We start from the raw sequence: 20,081 nt of genomic DNA on the forward strand, positions 1-20,081 counted from the left end.
TGTGTTGGTTATTCTAGTTACGTTCTGCCTACTGAGGTTTGCTCTATTGCCTTATTTTATTCCTTTCATATTTCACTTGTAATGAGCAAATACAGAATGTTGAACATTGGGGAAATATCCTTGTGTCTTTTCACTGCATTTACATTTATAATGTAAAATGCTTCTTATAAACAGCATATAATACTGTAAGAGAGGTTTGTTTTCACAGTCTCAGTACACAGATACTTTCTTATAAAAGGTGTATTTCCTTGAGGTAGTAGTTTTATGTATGTGCAAAAAAAATCTTGAATTTGGCGGTTTTAGTTTTTGATGTACATAAGAGTTTTTTTCATGACTTGGTTCTTTTGAATAGCTTTTATTTGGGATTGTAATGTGTGTATTAATAATACCTATGCTTTTTACTTAAGACTCTATTTGAGGACTAAAAGTGCTCTACGAACATTATCTAAGCCCAACAACGTTCCTATGAGGAGGCAGATATCATTGTACTCATTTTACAGATTAATAAACTGAGGAACAGATTGGTTGACTGGCTTACCCAATAGGTTTTGAATACTTGAAAGTCATTTATTTTGAGGCAGCTTTCCACTGCAGTAGTGGTTTTAAAATCCCTGTATACAAGTGGGCAGGCAGGTAAACATTCTGAAATAAATGATCTGACATCCACTTTTTCCCCAAAAGGCAGACTGGAGAGATTAAGAAATACCGTTGTTTGTCTGATTAACTTTGGACTTCAGTGATGTATTAAGGCTGTGACTGGAATTTTTTTTGAAAGATACCGAATAATTAATAACAAGAGAACAGTATCTGTAGTGGTGTTGTTTGTTTCCACAAAGACCTTGCCATTCAGTATTACACTCCTGAAAGCATACCAGTTTTGTTGTCGTTCTACCACTTGATTCTGGCTAGAATTTAGACATGTTTTGCTGTTTTAAGTAGCTAACTGTGAAATTTGATCTTTGTCTATCTTGAAATGCCTGTAATGTATTGCTCTTTTATTTGTTAGGAGAAGTGGACATTGGGGGAGCTGCCTGTAGTTCTTGACTGTTTCTTTCTCTCTAAAGAACACTTTTTTTAAATTCAGTTTGGTGAGAGTTTGTTCTTTTGGCTATTAGAGGAGGGATAAAAAATATCTCTACTTTTGAGAGAGAGAGAGAGACTTTGAGTCATAGAGGGATTCTGCTGTACATTGCTGCTTTGCTTGTTCCAAACATTGAATCAAAAAGTAATAAAAAACTAGAAATGTCAGAGATTACTTGTAAAATCTTATTTGTCTAACAGAATTGATTATATAAACTGTTTAGCATTCTCTTCTTTAATCTTTCACTGTAAATTTCTGTGATCTGTAATTTCAGTGTATCTACTTATAGGTAGGGCTACGATTTTGTCATGGAATTCACAGAATCTGTGACTTCCAGAGACCTCCATGACTTGAGCCTGCAGCGCCTGAGAGCTGCAGGGTCCCCCCATTGCCCGTGGAGGCTGGGAACTGTGGGACCCCGAGAACCCAGCTGCTGCGGACAGGGGAGGGAGTGCCCCAGGAGCTTCCAGCTGCTGTGGGCAGTGAGGGTGCTTTGGGTGGTGGGGGAGCCCTGCAGCTCCCGGCTGCTGGGGAGCTCGGAGCCGCCACGGGTGGCCGGGGTGCCCAGGAGCTCGGGGCAACCGGGATGTCCCGGAGCTTGGAGCTGCCGCGGGTAGCTGGGGTGCCCCGCAGCTCCTGGGCTGCTGCGGGCAGAGGGGATGCCCCGCAGCTCCCAGCTGGGCCCCAAGGGCTGGTGTGGGACCCCCGCAGGTTCCCATTTTGTCATGCATATTTTAGTAAAAGTCATGGATAGGTCACCGGCTTCCGTGAATTTTTCTTTATTGCCCATGATCTGTCTGTGATTTTTACTAAAAATACGCGTAACAAAATCTTGGCCTTACTTCTAGGCCTTAAAACTGCTTGCATTAAAGTCAGGTTCTTAGTCTGGTCATATTTGTATCCAAACTAAAAAAAAAAAAAAGGTCTGTGCTCCACTACCTGTTGGTTTTTTTTATCACGAGATATGTGTACAATCCAGTGGGTGAATAGTTTCCTTGACACACACTTACAGAATTCCCACTACATCGATGGGAATGAAGCATTGAGGGGGAAGTATATGCCACAATGCATTGTTATATATGTATTTGATTTGTCCAATTTATCACAAAGAATAAGTATCAGAAAAGAGCTGTAAACCTTCCTTCTGGTAGAGTCCACGTGCAGCTAGAACTCTCATGAAAGTAGGTGCTGCTACTGGCAAGGAGGGACCTGATTCAGTTCCTCGCCTTTGTTGCTTCCACTAGCGGAACTTCATCCTGGCCAGAAGTAAAGTTGTGCTCCCAAAGCAATGCCTCATAGTGTGAATTCCCTGGTCAGGGTCTGTCTGGTTCAGGGAAGTGCATTTTGCAGGGTGACTCTAACTTTATGGCTGTTGATTTGAGTTATAGAGTAGCTAAGCTAATATCTGAATTTCAGCTTTTTCCTACCGTGTTTAATAAGTGAATAATTCACTAAGGTGAATAATGTAATGCTAAATCAGTGCTCCAACCCTCTGAGTAAACAGACACGTGATGAAATCATTTGTATTAGCAAAATTTGTAATCGCATATATTGAGACAGCTTGTTTTGCTTCATATAAATTGTAGAGTGAAAGATAAGCAAAAAGAAACATTACTATTTGGAGTTGAGCAAACGTTAATCTTATTACAAAACAGATTGTTATATTCTTTCAACAATGTACAGTACTTGTTTGGTATGGTCCAGACAACTGAGTTGTCTGTTACAAATGTTCAATTTAAAAGCTTGACTTGGAAATTAGCTCAATTAGGTATCCTAAATAATTATATTAGATTCTTAAAATCATGCTCTTGCATAGTCTGTGAATTGAGACTGTTTAATCTGCTGAAACTGTCACACATTAATGCAAAAAATTAGTAATATTTTACCATAGCACAGGTCAAACTATATATTTTCTCTCTCATTGCTTTTACTCTTTAAATTTACACCAAATTCTGCTGAAATAGTAATAGAAATATTTTTGCTCCAAATCTTGGATCATAGAATACAGATGTCATACGAGATGTAATATGCTCAACTGGACTAAATTTTTACTAAACCATTTTCTCCTACATTTTATTTTATTTTATTTATTTATTAATTACAATAATCAACATTTGTTTTTATCTGATTACAGGCTGAAGTTTTTATACTGCAAATTAAGACATTTGTCTCTGTTAGAGTTGGGTGAACATTGCAAACAGCAGATCCACTTTAACAGAATTAAAAATCCTTTTTATTTTCTTTAACCTCCATGAGTAATTTGCCCATTCCAAGTTTCTGTAAAATGTTCCTTGTGTGTGAGATATTTGGGCAGATTCACTACTATCATGAGTGGGCAAACTCCACTGTGGAATTGTGCACACTTACACCAGTAATAAATATGTGTTCATAAAACTGCTTTTAATGTCAGACTTCTTCAAATGCCATTTATAGTCCACCTTTATTACACAGTTTTTTGAGTCCACAGTAAAATAATCTAAACCAGTGGCTCACAAACTTTATTGGTTAACATATTGCTTTCTTAAAAAAATTGAGAACTGAAATGATGGAACATTAAGCTCGTATACCACAATTAGGGAACCCCTGATCTAAACTGTAATACTGTACTTTCCTAAAGGTCAAAATTGCTATTTATGGGAATGTAGCAGAATAAAATTTTATCATGAGTATCTATCAGGTCACAATATTTTTGTGGCTTTTAATTGACATTTAATCAGAAATTTTTTTTTCCTGAAAAACATAAGACTCGCCTCCATCTTTGGAGAGACCTCTTAGCTGAGTGGGAGGATATGAATCCCTTTCACCAAGGAGTATGATCTCTGGCATTCCTAGGTTGATTTTATAATCTGAGGGAACTAAAAGGACCCTGGAGACCTATTATGTTTATTTGCTCTATTCCTTTGTTAGATGTGCTCTGTCAAATTTTCCTTCTTATAAATCTTTGCACATTTTTTTTCAGATCATCCCATCACTATTTGTCTTTCATGAACTATAATGTTTTGTCCATTCAGTTAGTCTTTATACTTTGTCTGGTTTTGGCTTTCCATCATTTATTTTTTGCTTTTTTTTTCCTTTTAGTTTCTTTATATTAGTCACCTGCACTGAATTTTTCATTGTTTTATTATATAAAATTGTGTAATTTAAATCCGATGACTCATGTTTTATTTTTGTTATAATTCGGTTTAGCATAATCTAGTTGAAACTACAGTAGAACCTCAGAGTTACAAACTGACCAGTCAGCCACACACCTCATTTGGAACCGGAAGTATACAATCAGGCAGCAGCAGAAACCAATAAATAAATAAATAAATAAAGCAAATACAGTACAATACTGTGTTAAATGTAAACTATTAAAAACATAAAGGGAAAGCAGAATTTTTCTTCTGCATAATAAAGTTTCAAAACTGAATTAAGTCAATGTTCAGTTGTAAAGCTTTGAAAGAACAACATATTTTGTTCAGAGTTATGAACATTTCACAGTTACGAACAACCTCCATTCCGATGGTGTTCGTAACTCTTGAGGTTCTACTGTATTGAAAACTGAGTACAGTAGGAACTGTTTTAAGTGAATATGCAAGAGACAAGCCAAAACTGAACATTTAATAGAGGCCATCTTATTCAGTTTGCACACTACATAATTTTTTTAAAAAATGAACTGTAATAAATGGCAGAGATGAGTGAGAGAAAGGAAGCCTGGGTGCAGCTAAATCCACACTAAAGGTTGCCTCACAAGTGTAACTCATATCTTCAGTCTCTGCTTTAAGCTTTCCTGAGGGTTGCTAATAACATTTTGCATCTATCTATCTATCTAGTTTATATATATTTATTTTTGCTGGTCACTTGAATTGCTCCTAATGACATGGTTTGTTGTAATTAAACTAGAAAGAGTGTGAGAAGGAATGAAATAATATGATCAACCTATTTGGGTTGGTTTATTGTTTTTTTGTTTCTCAAAGACTGTTCAGGTGACCACAGAAGAACACACGTGCATATGATAGATTTCTGGGATAACTGTCCAAATTACAATTACTGGAAATGTTTGTTTTTCATTCTTTTATTCTTCAAACCTTTTCATCATTACCTGCAGTACTTATGTTTTGGAGAAGTAAAATGGGTTTACTTCCTTTGACCCAGCTATGGCTGCATCTGAATTCTGTATCCTCTGACATTGCACTACTAGGGTTGCCAGGTATCTGGTTTTCGACTGGAACGCCTGGTCGAAAAGCGACCCTGGCGGCTCCAGTCAGCACTGCTGACAGGGCTGTTTAAAGTCCGGTTGGTGGCGCAGCAGGGCTAAGGCAGGCTCCCTGCCTGCTTTGGCTCCGCATGGATCCTGGAAGCAGCGACCTGTCTCCCCTCCAGCTGCTACACATAAGGGCATCCAGGGGGCTCTGCACACTGCCCCCACCCCAACCGCCGGCTCCGCAGCTCCCATTGACCGGGTACCGCTCTGAGGACTTAGTCACTTGAAAAAAAACTGCTTTCATTAGTTATAACCATAACAGTATGCTTTTCAGATATGTATGAGAATTTTAAATTAGCACAAGAATCAACTCTATGACGTCTGAGGACTTGTCATCCAAATTCCACATAAATCCTACATACTGTGAAACACTGCGTAATGTTGTGGGATCCAAGTAAGTCCTGGAAGCCATTTTGATGAAAGCATCTTTAGTAATATATGCACTTGTATGTAAGGGTATTTGGTGTGTTTGTTGTTCAACATAAGCACCTTACAAGTAAATTTTTACTTGTAAATATTATGCAAACAAACTTTTAGATCAACTTCTTATAAGGTATTATTACCTTCCCATCATCACTCTGATGTGGCTTGGCAATCCTAAAGCCTGGCTCAAATTTCAGATTCTAAAGTATGTAAGTTTTCAATTCTTTATCTAAATCCAATGGATTGTTTGTGTGCCTATGCAATTCTTTCTTGAGGTGACCTTTTTAAGAATCTTTAACTCCAATTTGTCAGCTGTTTCTATAAATTGCTTTTGGTGACTAATAACTGGTGACCCTCATAGTTCCAGATATGGATTTGTATAAGCTTCTTAGCTGGCAATTTTTCTCTCCCTCTTCCCTGTCCTCCACAAAAAATTACATTTGACTAGTATAGATATCTTTAAATGCTTCTTTCTTGACTCCTTGCTTGGAAATGACTTCTGTCTATCTAGTCAGCTGCTGCTAACTATCAGCAATGGCTTTTTCAGTTTTGGCTTTTATGAACTATTCTAAAATCCTAGATGATGTTATTATTAGTTGTGTAAATTACAGATGTCTTTTTCCTTCTCCCATAAATCTTGTGAATTACGTTACAGTCAGATCTCTTCACTTCAGTAGTCCCGGCAGGCATTAGAGATTTTTGCTGTGTACAGTATTACTTTGCTGGGGAATCTCTGAGATAGAATTCTTTTCTTAAGGTGAATCCTTTGCCTGGTCATCCTGAGATTTGCCTTTGACTTCCTTTGTTCTCTTCCCTTTGGTGGTGACTGCAACATTCATCTTGTAGGCTCTACTGTGTTTGCTAACTTCTTCTGTATCATTAAACTGTACAGACATTTCTGATTATACTGTGTTGTGTTGCTTCATCACTTGTGTTACTGCATCCCTACTATATTCCCTGAGAAGCCTTAAAAGGGACAGAGGTCCAAAATGTTAGAATATTCAATTTTATTTGTGTAAGGCAACTGCAAATTCTTAGGTAACTTTATAGGAGTCTAAGACCCCCCAGAATATTTTTTTGTTTTTAATAAGTAATTACATTCAATGTCTTATGTATGGTTCGATTTGACTCTATTTGGAAAGATGGGGTGACATTCATACAGGTGCAGAGAACTGGTGCAAGGCCCTTGAACACTTAAGTTCTGCATAGAATTGCTCGCTTGCTGGCTAGGCAGCTGCACAAAGGAGCTTGTGTTCCCAGTGCGTGCAAAGAAAAAAGGTCTGCACACTGGCCCCAGATAGTCCAGTATGCAAGGCTACATTGAACACGAGCTAGAGGAGGGACTGCAAATCTGAGTTTTTGTGTGGATCCAGTAACCCAGACAACAGGCACAGGAATTGCTGTTGCCCTGCTCCAACCAAAAACTGGAATATCAACCTAGTCGTCCTTTGGAGTGGATTTTACTCAAACCTGTACACATGAAGTGGATTTTATCCAGAGGACTTGATCCTACCCCAGTTGATTTCAGTTGTTCATGGAGTCCATAGCTAATAAATTATGAGGTGGTGTGTGTTAAGAGCCTTATTGGCTTGAGTTGGGGATGGCTACATTATTCTAGAATGGTAAAGCCACTTGTGACTTTTGCAAAAAGAAAAGGAGTACTTGTGGCACCGTAGAGACTTAACAAATTTATTTGAGCATAAGCTTTCGTGAGCTACAGCTCACTTCATTGGATGCATTCAGTGGAAAATACAGTGGGGAGATTTATATACACAGAGAACATGAAACAATGGGTGTTACCATACACACTGTAAGGAGAGTGATCACTTAAGATGAGCTAATACCAGCAGGAGAGCGGGGGCGGGGGAACCTTTTGTAGTGATAATCAAAGTGGGCCATTTTCAGCGGTTTTGTGGATCATTTCAAATTAGCTGCTAAATCTTCATATTTAATCATGCTGTCATGTATTTCATAGATGTCACATATTTTACAGAAAAACAATTTTAAAAATGTTTTAGAGTTTAAAAAGTTTTTAATTGGTACATTTTTTCATATTCCTCCACCCAATAAAGCCAGGTTGCCTTACTTAGCAGTCTTGCTATATAGACCACAGAGGGAGAGAGAAATTATAACTAATACATCTTATTAGTGGGGGAGAGGGGCAGGGGGAAAATAAGGAAATGCTTCTCTAGTAGGTTTTTTCTTGTTGCACTTGTTTGTTTTTAAATGGAGTTTGTTTGAAACTGCTGGGAGGTTTGGAATATGGGAAGTAGCCTCTGCAATGATTTGCTGTTTGTGTTACTGTGGTCTGGTCCAGGCACCCATTGGGCCTGGGCCATCGGTTCCTGCCATGGCCTGCCCCATGAAAAGTCTGTTGGATGAGGTGGTGATACATGCCAAGTGGGTTTATGAAGAAAATGTTCTACAGCAGTATTTGTTTATTATACAAAAGATGGTATATAAGACTATTGGATTTGATTTAATAGCAGAACAGCATATGATGAAAGTGAAAGCAGGATGATTATAGTTGTGACAAAGAGGATATTTTCTGTAATATTTTTATGAAGACTATGTATGCCTCAGTTTCCCTCTGTACTTTGCATTGCATCCAGTGGACACAAGTGTTAACACTGCTCTTGAAGCAGCATAGGAAACACATGTGTCTCACTTTGCTGTTTGGATGGAATGAATCTGTCGCTGAGAAACTGGTTGAAACCGAGCTAGAGCAATAAAGAGTTTAGAGAGGCAATGGAAGCCCTGAGGACTGAATGATCTATGCTCAATATGGGGAGGCTCCAGCAGGTGGAGTTGTGAACTTGGCATGGTCCTGCCTGGAGACAAAGAACTTGTGACCAGCAGAGGATAGAGTGGGCTTCTGAAAGAGGCTGGCTGCTCTCACCTACGACTGATAAAGAGGTCCGAGTGGATAGACTCCTCTACAGCTTGGCTGGTTAATTGTGCTGGCTTGGCCATAGGGACTGTGTTTTAGCTTTCATTTCTTTATGCTATCCTAAGGACTATCCTAATGCTATCCATTGCTGTGTTTCAGTTGTCAGAAAACCCTACTCTGTTTTGAAAATGCTGCTTAGTGTCATTTCAGATGCTTGCTGTGGTGCATTAGTCCCTGAAGAGTGCACAGTTCTCTGACCAGGAGTGTATCTCAGTGTGGACTTGCAGGGGAGAATTCATAGCATACAACAGTAGTGGTGAAGCCAGAGGCTCGGTTTTGGAGGTAGTAAGGTTGTATGGCCTATCCTGAGACCCCTTGTGGATCTGGCACACTACAGGGTTTCCTCCAAGAGACTATTCAAAAACTGTAGCACCGATCCTGTGGATCCATGATGGTAATGAAATATGACAGTTTTGGCAGCTGCACTCTTTTGATGGCCACTCTTTGTGACCAAGTGGCTGGAAAAGTACTGCCTTGTGGGAATTGGCTGCTGGAGTTTGGGTCATTTGATTCCCCCTTATTGATTCAGCAGCATAACCAATAGGTGCTTGATTTCAAGCATGTGAGTGGCCCTGTTGACTTCAGTGGGACTGTTTACGTAGTCAAAATCATGCTCAATTAGGGCTATGATCATCAAGGGGAGGGTAGGACAGACATAGTAAAACTGGAATATGTTCACTTCAGTTTAAACCAAAACAATATCTTTGGAAGTGATATTTGTTTTATGCTTTGGAAGACTTCAGTGATATATTATTTTTAAAAAGCTGATAAAGTAGTTGTGTTGGCAGAAGGGAACTAGTGGAGGGAGTCAGTTGAGACCATCAGAGATTCATGATAAAGGCACTGCTGTGCAGTTTATCACTTGGTTTAACACAGAGATATCACTTGTGTGTGTTTTAATGTGCGTTGTTTAATTCTGAGCTGTGATGTTGCAGCAGTGAGTCAAAAGGATCTCATGGTGCCAGAACTGCGACTCATACCATTCATAGTTTCTAACAACATTTTATGTGTTCAACATGGTACTAAGATGTAGCTGTATTAGAATATGTGGCTCTCAAATGATGCTATAATACACATTATAGAGTTACATAGGCAGACTTCTTCACTGAGCCAGATAGAAAGTAATACAAAGCCTTTTGGTTAATCCATAAATCTTTTAAAGGGTACTCCTGGGGGAATTCTGCACCACTGTGCATGTGTATATTTAATGAGCCCTACAGACTTCTATTTTTTTGTTAGGCCATGTCAGGAGACGGGGTCTGTGGGGTGCTGGGGGTGGGGTGGGGTTAAACAGGGATTCATAAGGGCTAGTGTGGGAGGACAGACTGGGGTAGGGGCTGAATGGGAGTGGAGGCACAGGGCCACTGGGGGAGGGAGATGCAGACACACAGGGGGAGGTGGGGCAGAGCTACATAGGGACAGGGGAGTGGCTGGGTGAGGGCACAGAGACACCTGGGATCAGGAGCAGATGTACCTTACTGAATGGGAGAGGCTAGGGGTCATCCAGAGTCTGCATGGGGGAAGCTCCCTAACAATCCCTCCCTGCTCTCCCCCCTGCCACGCCCCCCGCAAAAAGAGACAAAAACTCCTGTTCCATACTTTCCCACCCAAACCCAACAGCCCTCCAAGTTCACACCCAGGCTCCTGCCCAGCAATTTACTTCCCTCCGTTATCCCTGATTCCCCTTTGCACTGCTTCTGAGGGGTGTGGGAAATATGGTTCTGTATTGGAGTTTAAATGAATTATTACTCAGAGTTCTGTATTTATATGCCTAGTAAGGAATCTATTTGTTAAAAAAATTCCTGAATCTTTTTTGTTGTCTGTATTGTTACAGACAGACTTGCTGACAGGTATTTTGAAATAAATGACCAAAAATAATTGAAATTGGTGTGATTCTAGTGTGTTATTTTGACAAATGAAATATGCAGAATTTTGCAGAATTTTAAAATACTGTGTGCAGAACTTTTAATTTTTTGTGCAGAATTCCACCAGGAATAGAAGGTGAACAGTGGATGAGTTAGTCAATAAATATATAGGTATTTATTCCCAATTCCCTTATGATAGTTTGTGTTCCTACCCTTCAAATACCCCCTTCGCCACCTCCGCTCTGGGCCACTTTCATGAGAGCATTCTCAAACAAGAAGTGGTGTGTCTCTTACAGCGAGGAGAGAGCGATTAGGTTCCTCTTCAGTAGCAAGGGAGGGGTTTTAGTTGACATATTTCCTAGTCCCCAAAAAGAAAGGCAGTTAGAGACCCATTCTTAACCTCTGTCATCTCAACCAGTATATTCACAAACTCAAGTTTCACATGGTCATGGTGGCATCTATTATAATTCCATCCCTGGAAAAAGGACACGTGGTTTACAGCTCTCAACATGGATGCCTGTTTTCACATGGACATTTACCTCACTCTCTGACACTTTCTCAGATTCATAGTTGGCCCCGACCACTTTCAGCATAGAGTACTCCCTTTTGGCATTGCTGCCACCCACAGGGTCTTTACTAAGGTGTTCTCTGTTGTAGTAGCCTATAGCAGATGATGTGGTTTTACCATCTTCCTCTACCTCGATGATTGGCTCTGTGTTGCCAGGTCCATCACAGCAAGGGCTTACATGCCGAGAGACAGGTGTCAGGCTATGAATGTTGTCATAGGCCAGATCATAACCAACACCAGAGTGCCTGTCATGACCCCTCTCTCTTCATGCGCTTACATCACACCTTTTGGAAGACTCCACCTTCATTGCCTACAAGTGTGACTTTAAACTATGTACTCACCAAACTGACAGTCCATGAGCACCATAGCTACTGTTCCCTCCCAAATGATATTGTCCCATCTGGTTTGCATTGGCATTCCATTCCTCGCTTCCTCACTAGACAGGACAGTTGTTTCCAATACATCTCTCTTGGGTTGTGGAGCTCACATAGACAACTGTGCAGTGCATGGCATCTAGACATCTCGAGAGTGCAGAATGCACATCAATGTTCTGGAGCTACAAGCAGTTCAAAGAGCTTGCGTAACCTTTTTCCTGTTCCTCATAATGTCAGACAATATTATGACTGTCTCTTACATCAACAAACAAGGAGGCGAGAGATATGCCCCCCATGTGTTCAGAAGCAATCAGCCTGTGCAACTGGTATGTCAGCAATCAGTTTACCCTGTTGGCAGTGTACCTTCCAAGAAACCAGAATGTGCTAGTGGACTCTCTCAGCAGACACTTTGATCACGACTGGGAGCTTCTCACCTCTGTGGTAAACACTTTAGCTCTAAGAGGGACTCCCTGTTTGCTTGGGAGGCCAACAGGTCTCTGGTGGAAGTGTAACATATACTGTTCCAGAGGAGCCCTGGGTTACCACTGGAAGGATGATGCTCTGCTCCTCTCGTGGTCAGATCATCTGAACAATGCCTTCTCTCCACTACCACTTCTGCCTCAAGTTTTGTGCAAGATTTGGCAGGACAATGCACAGCTTATTCTCATTCCCCCCCGCTCCCCCCCCCCCCCAGTGCAGACAGTTTTGGTTTCCGAAGCTCCTATGCATGTTGCCTCAGGCACCAATCATTATTTCTACATTTCCTGATCTCCAGACTCAGGGAACAGCAAGATTAGACATCTCAAGCCATGTCTGCTTCATCTCAATGCCTGGTTTTTGGATGGGCACTATCCTTTGAGCAATCGTGTTCTGAAGCTGTACAAAACATCCTTTCTAACAGCAGGAAGGATTCCACTAGGAAATTATATCTAGTCAAGTGGAAGTGTTTCACTGTCTGGGCACTTCAGACTTATTTCTCCAGAAGCCACAGATATTCCTTTCATTCTGGACTATATTCTTTCCCTGAAGACAGCAGGTTTGTCTCTCAGTTCCTTGTGAGCCTTCTTGGCAGCGGTCAGTACATACCATTCACCTTCACGGGGCTACTCAATCTTCGCACCCCTTCTGACCAGCAGATTCTGGAAATGCCTAATCAGAACCTTTCCTCCTACAAAAAAGCCTACTCCTCAACGAGACTTGAACCTTGTTCTCTCAGTATGCACTAAGCCCCCTTTTGCACCATTAGGTTCTTCTCCATGGCTCTCCTATCCATGAAAGTTGCATTCCTGGTAGCCATCACCTCAGCCAAGTGGATTAGTGAGCTTGGGGCGTTGATGGTAAATTCTTCTTACACTATATTCTATACGGAAAAGGTTTAATTAGCTTTACATTCTAAATTCACCCCTAAAATAGTTTGAGTTTTGTCTGAACCAGTCTATCCACTTGCCTGTGTTCTTCCCAAAACTTCATGCATCCTCAGAAGTAAGGAGGCTCTATTCCCTCAGTGTTTGGTGAGCCTTTTACCTGCAGAGAATGAAAACAATCAGGAAACCTCCTAGACCAGGGGTTCTCAAACTTCATTGCACTGTGACCACCTTCTGACAACAAAAATTATTACATGACCTCAGGAGTGTGGACTGAAGCCTGAACCCCCCGCCCTGAGCAGGGGCAGGGGGTGGAGGCTTGTAACCTGAGCCCTGCCACTCAGGACTCAAGCCCTCAGGCGTGGGCTTCAGCCCTAGGCAGTGCGGCTCAGGTGTCAGCTTCAGCCTCAGGCCCCAGCAACTCTAACACCAGCTCTGGTGACCCCAATAAAACGGATTCCTGACCCACTTTGGGGTCCCGACCCACCGTTTGAGAACCACTGCTGGCCTAGACTATTTTGTCGACATAGTGGAAAGGGTGAGCGGTCAGGCAATATCCTCTCACAGAATCTCAAAATGAATCTCGGGCTGTATTTTGTTCTGCTATCAGCTGTTTAATCTTTCCCCTCTTCATGGAGTAAGAGCTCATTCCGCATGAGTGCAAGCAATGTGTATGGCGTTGCTTTGAGGTGCCTCTACTGCTCTTTGTAAGGCAGTTACATGGAGCTCAGTGCACACATTTGCTAGATACTGTGGCTTGGTACAGGACTCCTCTGCTGATGCATCTTTTGGAAGAGCAGTCCTTTGTTTGGCTCTGCCATCTACAGCCTTGTACCTTCCTCCTATTTGAGTACTACTTGTCAGTTACCCACAGTGGACTACATAGAGGGACCAACACTTGAAGAAGAGAAAGTTACTTCCCTTATAGTAACTGTAGGTTCTTTGAGATGTGTGGTCCGTATCTGTATTCCACTATCCACCATCCTTCCCCTTTGCTTTGGATCTTCTCTGATTCACAGTAGAGAAGAACTGGAGAGGTGGTTGGTCCACCCCACCCTTTATCTCCTTGTTCAGAGGCACGAGGTAAGCCATGTGCAGACCAATAGACACAGGTTTCAAAATTCTCCAGGTGTATGGAGCATATGCATACCCACAGTGGAATATAGATAAGGATTATAGATTTCAAAGAACCTACAGTACTCTAAGTTTCAGAGTAGCAGCTGTGTTAGTCTGTATTCGCAAAAAGAAAAGGAGTTCTAGTGGCACCTTAGAGACTAACCAATTTATTTGAGACTAAATTGGTTAGACTCTAAGGTGCCACTAGTACTCCTTTTCTTTTTGTCAGTACTATAAGGTGAGTAGCTTTCTTTTATTAGACACTAAGTGCATGACCTTGCACTTGTACTATTTCATCCCACTTCTGTCACTCCAATCTTCAATGTCATCCAGAGCTTCCTCACTGATATGTGAAAGTCTGTTTACACTAGAGTTTTGTAGTCAGGCCCATCTCTCTTCTCAGGCCTCTGCCTGAGAGGGTAATTGTTGGAAAGATGTATAGTTTAGTGGTGAATGACAGTCTTCAGCGTTGACATTACTCAACAAATTATGTATCTTATTTTTAAATATTATTCCAACACCCAGCACCTGTTTTTATCTATCGGAGGAGAATTAAAGAATTAATTTTCAATGGTACTTTCCAGCATATACCCCTGTTTCACATTTGGATGTCAGTGCAGAAGTGAAATCCTAAACTGATTTAAGGGATTTTTCCCCTGCATCATATGTGATTTTTGAGTTCCCTAAAAGAATTCCCTTTTTTTCCCCCCCACTCCCAGTTTCAAAAATTGGCTAGAAACAAACAGTATTCTGATATACAGTATGTCTGCTGCTTCTAATGGGCACTGTGAAAAATTAAATGAAATAAAAAAGTAAAATATATAGTATAGTAACATACAAAATACTTCCAAATGCTCTCGGAGAGTGAAGAAAAGCCGTTTAATATGGCTGATTTTGTTTTCTGTTCCTGTGTTTCAGCGGATCATTTTCAATTACACATGTGCACTAACATGGTTTCATTGCAGTTAAAGATAAAAAGTGAAATGGAGAACAAATTAAAACCATACAGTTCAAAGGCCATTCCTTGTTTTTCCAGTCCTCATTTTGAAGGTGGTGGCCTTTGTTGTTTCACGTTCTTATAAAACATAGTTATTTTAACATGATGCCATGTGTTTTTCAGATGTGGAAGAATGCAGAATGTTTTTATTGAATGTTAAAAGTCAAGTAACAATCATGTAAACTCCTAAATGCTTGTGTCTAAATGTGGCAACTAGAGATATGAGGATAGTACATGTTTCCTGTATATGATTGCAGAAGGCTAAGCTGGCTTTTCTGTTGTCCCATCTTTCAGTAATAATACAATGTAATTTACAGTGATAATTTGGTGTATAGAAGGTATATGGCTGCATAGGTGCTAAGCACTTACTTTGTAGTCATTTTAGAATGATGCAGAATAGTTATATTTAAATGGATCGCTGATCCCTTTATTTTATATTTATATTCCTTTATTCAATATTTCAAACTCAGGAAGAGGATAATTAGACTCTATGAGTGAAGGAGGCTCAGGTAATATAGTGCCCACTTACGTCTGGATCTCCATGGCATCCACATAGTACTATGAGTGCATTCACAGGCTGATGAAGTTTTGATCTGATTGTTCGGCTTTGTGAGACAATCAGAATGTTAATTTTATTGTAACAGATTTTTCTCAGAAATGTTGCATGAATGAACAGAAAGCTTACTTAAATTTAAGACGTGTAAATTTATTAGGGGGAATCATTTTGTATGTATAGTTGAGATTATGTTTTCCAATGTGCTTTACTTTGCATTTATCAACATTGGATTTCATCTGCCATTTTCTTACCCAGTCACCCAGTTTTGTGAGATCCCTTTCTAACTCTTGACAGTCAGTTTTGGACTTACCTATCTTGAGTGATTTTGTATCATCTGCAGATTTTGCCACTTCACTATTCACCCCCTTTTCCAGATAATTTATGAATAAGTTGAACAGCACAGGTCCCAATACAGATTCTTAGGGGCATCCTCTCTCCATTGCAAAAACTGACTGTTTATTCTTACCCTTTGTTTCCTGTCATTTAACCAGTTACTGATCAATGACAGGATCTTTCCTCTTATTCCATGACTACCTACTTTGCTTAAGAGCTTTTGGTGTGGGACCTTTTCAAAGGTTTTTTGAAAGTCCAAATATACTATCAACTGGATCATCCTTAACCACATGCTTGCTGACTCCTTCAAAGAACTCTAATAGATTGGTGAGGCATGATTTCCCTTTACAAAAGCCATGTTGACTCTTCTCCAACATATCATGTTCATCTATGTGTCTGATCATTCTGTTCCTATAAACAAATGGAGTAAGCCAATATACTTCTCCTGTTTCTTGTTTTGTCATGTCTTGCTGTGTGACATGAGGTTAGCTTTCTGCCTCTCTGTTTCCCTTTCTGTACAATGGAGATAATGATAGTTACCCTCCTTAGTAAAGTACTTGAAGATTTACAGGTGAAAAGCACTACATAGTTGTTAAGTATTATTATAATAAAATCATTATTGTTTAAAGGGAGATAACAGTATTAACATACCCTTCTCCTTCAGTGTTTCAAAATTTTATTAAAACTGAAAATTTACACTTTCAGATTACCTTGGAACAATACATTTTGGAGTGATCACGGATAAACAAATTGCAGAGGAGATCTCGTTGACGCACTCAGGAAGTGTGTACCTTCATAGACATGTCAACACTTCGCTTGTGAGTACTATTATTATTACTTAACATTTATATTTCAGTAGCAACCAGAGGCCAACTAGGTTGGACCCTTCGTGCTAGGCACTATATAAACATAGAGTAGATGACAGTGCTTCAGAGAGCTTTCATAAAGCTATTATGTGCTAGAATGCAGTGTATTTAAGAACTGACATTTCCATAGTGTAGTATCTATTGTCCTTCTGTGGAAGATAAAAATAAGTAATTGTGTTTGGTTTTTGTTAGTTTTAAATAGTGGATGCTACTGTGTTTGTACAGTGTTTTTAAGAGTAACATACCACTCAGTTTCATTCCTGATGTTGGCCTGACACTTCATAGCAGAAATAAGAGTGTCCATACTGGATCAGACCAATTGTCCATCTAGTCCAGTATCCTGTTTTCCGATAGTAGCCAGTGCCTGTCAGATGCTTCAGAGGGAATGAACAGAAGAGGGCAATTTTTTGAGTGATCTATCCCCTGTTGTCCAGTCCCAGCTCCTGGCAGTTGGAATTTTAGAGACACCCAGAGCATGGGATTGTGTCCCTCACCATCTTGGTTAATAGCCATTGATGTACCGATTCTCCATAAATTAACCTAATTCTTTTTTTACGCCAGTTATACTTTTGGCCTTCACAACACAACACCCCTGGCAATGAGTTCCACACATTGACTGTGCAGTGTGTGAAAAAGCACTTCTTTATGTTTGTTTTAAACCTGCAGCCTATTAATTTCTTTGAGTGACCCCTGGTGCTGGTGCTTGTGTTATGTGAAACAACACATCCCTATTCATTTTCTCCATACCATTCATGATTTTATAGACCTCTGTCATATCCCTCCTTAGTCGTCTCTTGTCTAAACTGAATAGTCCCAGTCATTTTAATTTCTTCTCATATGTGGAAGCCATTCCAGATCCCGTAATCATTTTTATTACCCTTCTCTGTAGCTTTACCAGGTATAATATATTTTTTTCGAGATGGGGTGCCCAGAACTGCAGACCCCCAGACACACTTGGATCCTGGCCAGGGAGATCCCCTATACAGCGGCCTCCACAGCCCGCTGCCCCTCCGAGCATATGCCAAGGTGTGGAACCGCCAACGCTAAACGTAAGGAGAGATCCCATCATGAGAGCAAGAAACACTCTCATAGGCACAAGAGCAGATTCCTGCAGCAAACTGCTCATGAGGGACATGTTCTCGCCCCATGCCGTGCCAGGTTGGGTGAGATATTGTGCACAGGTCCCATGGAACCACTGCTAAAGATTCCCCTGCTGGAGGATAAGGCTAAGAAGAATCGGGATCTGTTGATATCGCTGGTCACCTTGGTACTGGGACTATTAGAATGTCTATCTGTGAGCGCAGGTTCAGATACTCAGATGGTGGCGCCTTGACACCATATGGACAGACCAGGCCTGACCACGGGAACAGCTCCCTCCAGAGTCTCCATGGGAACCCAATGGACTCTGGGATGTATGGAGACTTTCTTGTCTCCAGAGGTGTTTCTGCTGTACCCGCAATCCCCACTCCTCTCAGGCCCTTCCATTCTCCGGGACATTACCACACCAGAGTATGAACTGCTGCTCCTGCTGCAGGAGAGGCCCCTTCCCTGTTTGTTGGACCAGAGACCTCTGGTACCAGCAGTCCTGCTGTTTCAGTCGGAACTGTCATCTGACTCGGAGGAGTCCCAGGATGTAGGCCAGCCAGTTTCACCCTCGCCCCTCAGGCACCCCTTCCTTGCCCAGCTGTGACCCCTCCCCAGATACCTCTTCCCCTGGGGCCCTCCCAAACTGATGGATCCCACGTTCTGGCCCTACTGGAACCCCTGGGACCCATACTATAGGTAGCAGGCACCATCACAAGGGTCCTATCGTTCTTTCTTCGCGAGGCAACTGGCTCCATCAATTTACGAGGAGGAAGATGGTACTGCCGGTTCTGACCAGAGCCTCCTTGTCACTGGTTGAGACAGTCATCCTCTTGCCGCTCTCTCTGTTGAATGATTCTCGGCATTATCACAAACTTCTGCAGAGTGGCTACTGACTTACATATCCCACTGGAGGAAGTCCAGGACCCCCAACACATCCTCCAGTCACAGGGACCACTCCAGTGGCTCTCCCTATGAATGAGGCTATCCTGGAACCAATCTGAACGGTGTGGGACACTCCAGCATTGTGTGCCCCAACCCCCAAAAGAGCTGAGAGATGCTACTTAGTGTTGCACTAAAGTGGTGGACTTCCTGTTCACCCACCTGGCCCCTAACTCATTAGTTGTCCAGGAAGCCACAGAACAATCCCATCAACACCCCCAAAAGTCCACTCCACCAGACAGGGGGTCAAAAAGATTGGATCTCCTGGGCAGGAGGGCCTTTTCATTGGCAAGTCTGCAATTCTGCATAGCAAACTACTAGGCTCTGTTAGCTAAGTACAACTTTAACACATATGGCAGGCTAGCAGAGTTTAAGGACAAGCTCCCTGTGGAAGACCAGGCCCAGTTTCAGGCCCTAGTTGACAAGGGTACACTGGTGGCGAAGGTGGCCCTCCAGGCAGCTGTGGATGCAGCTGACACCGTTTCCTGTTCCGTAGCCCCCAGACCAGTGATGCACAGGGATTTCTGGCTTCAGTCTTCAGGGTTTCTGCAGTAGGTCCAAAACACCATCGAGGACGTCCCTTTCGTTGAAGCCAGTCTCTTCAGTGCTCAAAAGGATGCATCTCTGCTGTCCTTGAACTCATGCTTCAGTAACCCTCACTATTATTAGACTTGGTTGTCTAGATGGGAACCAAGGGCTGGAATGCCTAAAGGGGACAGTGTTTGTCTTCTTTTTAACCAGTGTGGTACTGTAGCAGCTCTTTTATTACTGGCTTGGTGAATCTAATTATACAATAAACCACCAGTTTTGAGAATTGTCTGCCCTATTGCTTCCAGTCTGCCCTGAGTGTGGCATTCTCATTGTGGCACATCTAGATACCTGGTTACACTAGGAATCTGTGTAAACGAACATAAGCCTGTTTTGTCATGTACCCAGATGATAAATTTTATAGGGGCGAGAATGGACTTGGTAGCTCTGTGGGCCTTCCTCCCGACAGACCGCTTTGTGGCTATGAGCACCCAAATCATTCACATCTGTTGTAAACCCCTCATGACAGTCCACCGGTGCCTCTCCCTTTTGGGGCACATAGCAGCTTGTATCTACGTGATGTCCTTTGCAAGACTCCACCTGCGATGCCTACAAACCTGGCTCTTCCTGACCTGCAAGCCAAACAGGAACCACTTAGACTCCAGAGTCACCATTCTCTTGGATGTTCGGACCTCTCTTGTTTGTTTGTTCATCCAATCCATCCAAGGTCATGATCGGGACCCCCTTAACCCCCCCCCCCCGCAGGCCACCATTGTGACGTACGCTTCCTTT

The 20,081-nt window shown here is 41.7% G+C and overlaps 1 protein-coding gene across 2 annotated transcripts in view; it reads left to right on the forward strand.

Moving 5' to 3' along the window:
• Window positions 1-20,081, forward strand: part of TXNDC11 (thioredoxin domain containing 11) — a 102,846-nt gene that overhangs the window by 38,146 nt on the left and 44,619 nt on the right. For both annotated transcript variants that reach the window (XM_084640673.1, XM_084640674.1), the window contains one exon: window positions 16,576-16,688. In XM_084640673.1, coding sequence (XP_084496799.1) covers window positions 16,576-16,688 — 113 coding nt within the window. The remainder of the gene's footprint in view (window positions 1-16,575; window positions 16,689-20,081) is intronic.

This window comes from Lepidochelys olivacea, assembly GCF_965140295.1.
Source record: "Lepidochelys olivacea isolate rLepOli2 genome assembly, chromosome: 10".
Classification (NCBI taxonomy): Eukaryota; Metazoa; Chordata; order Testudines; family Cheloniidae; genus Lepidochelys; species Lepidochelys olivacea.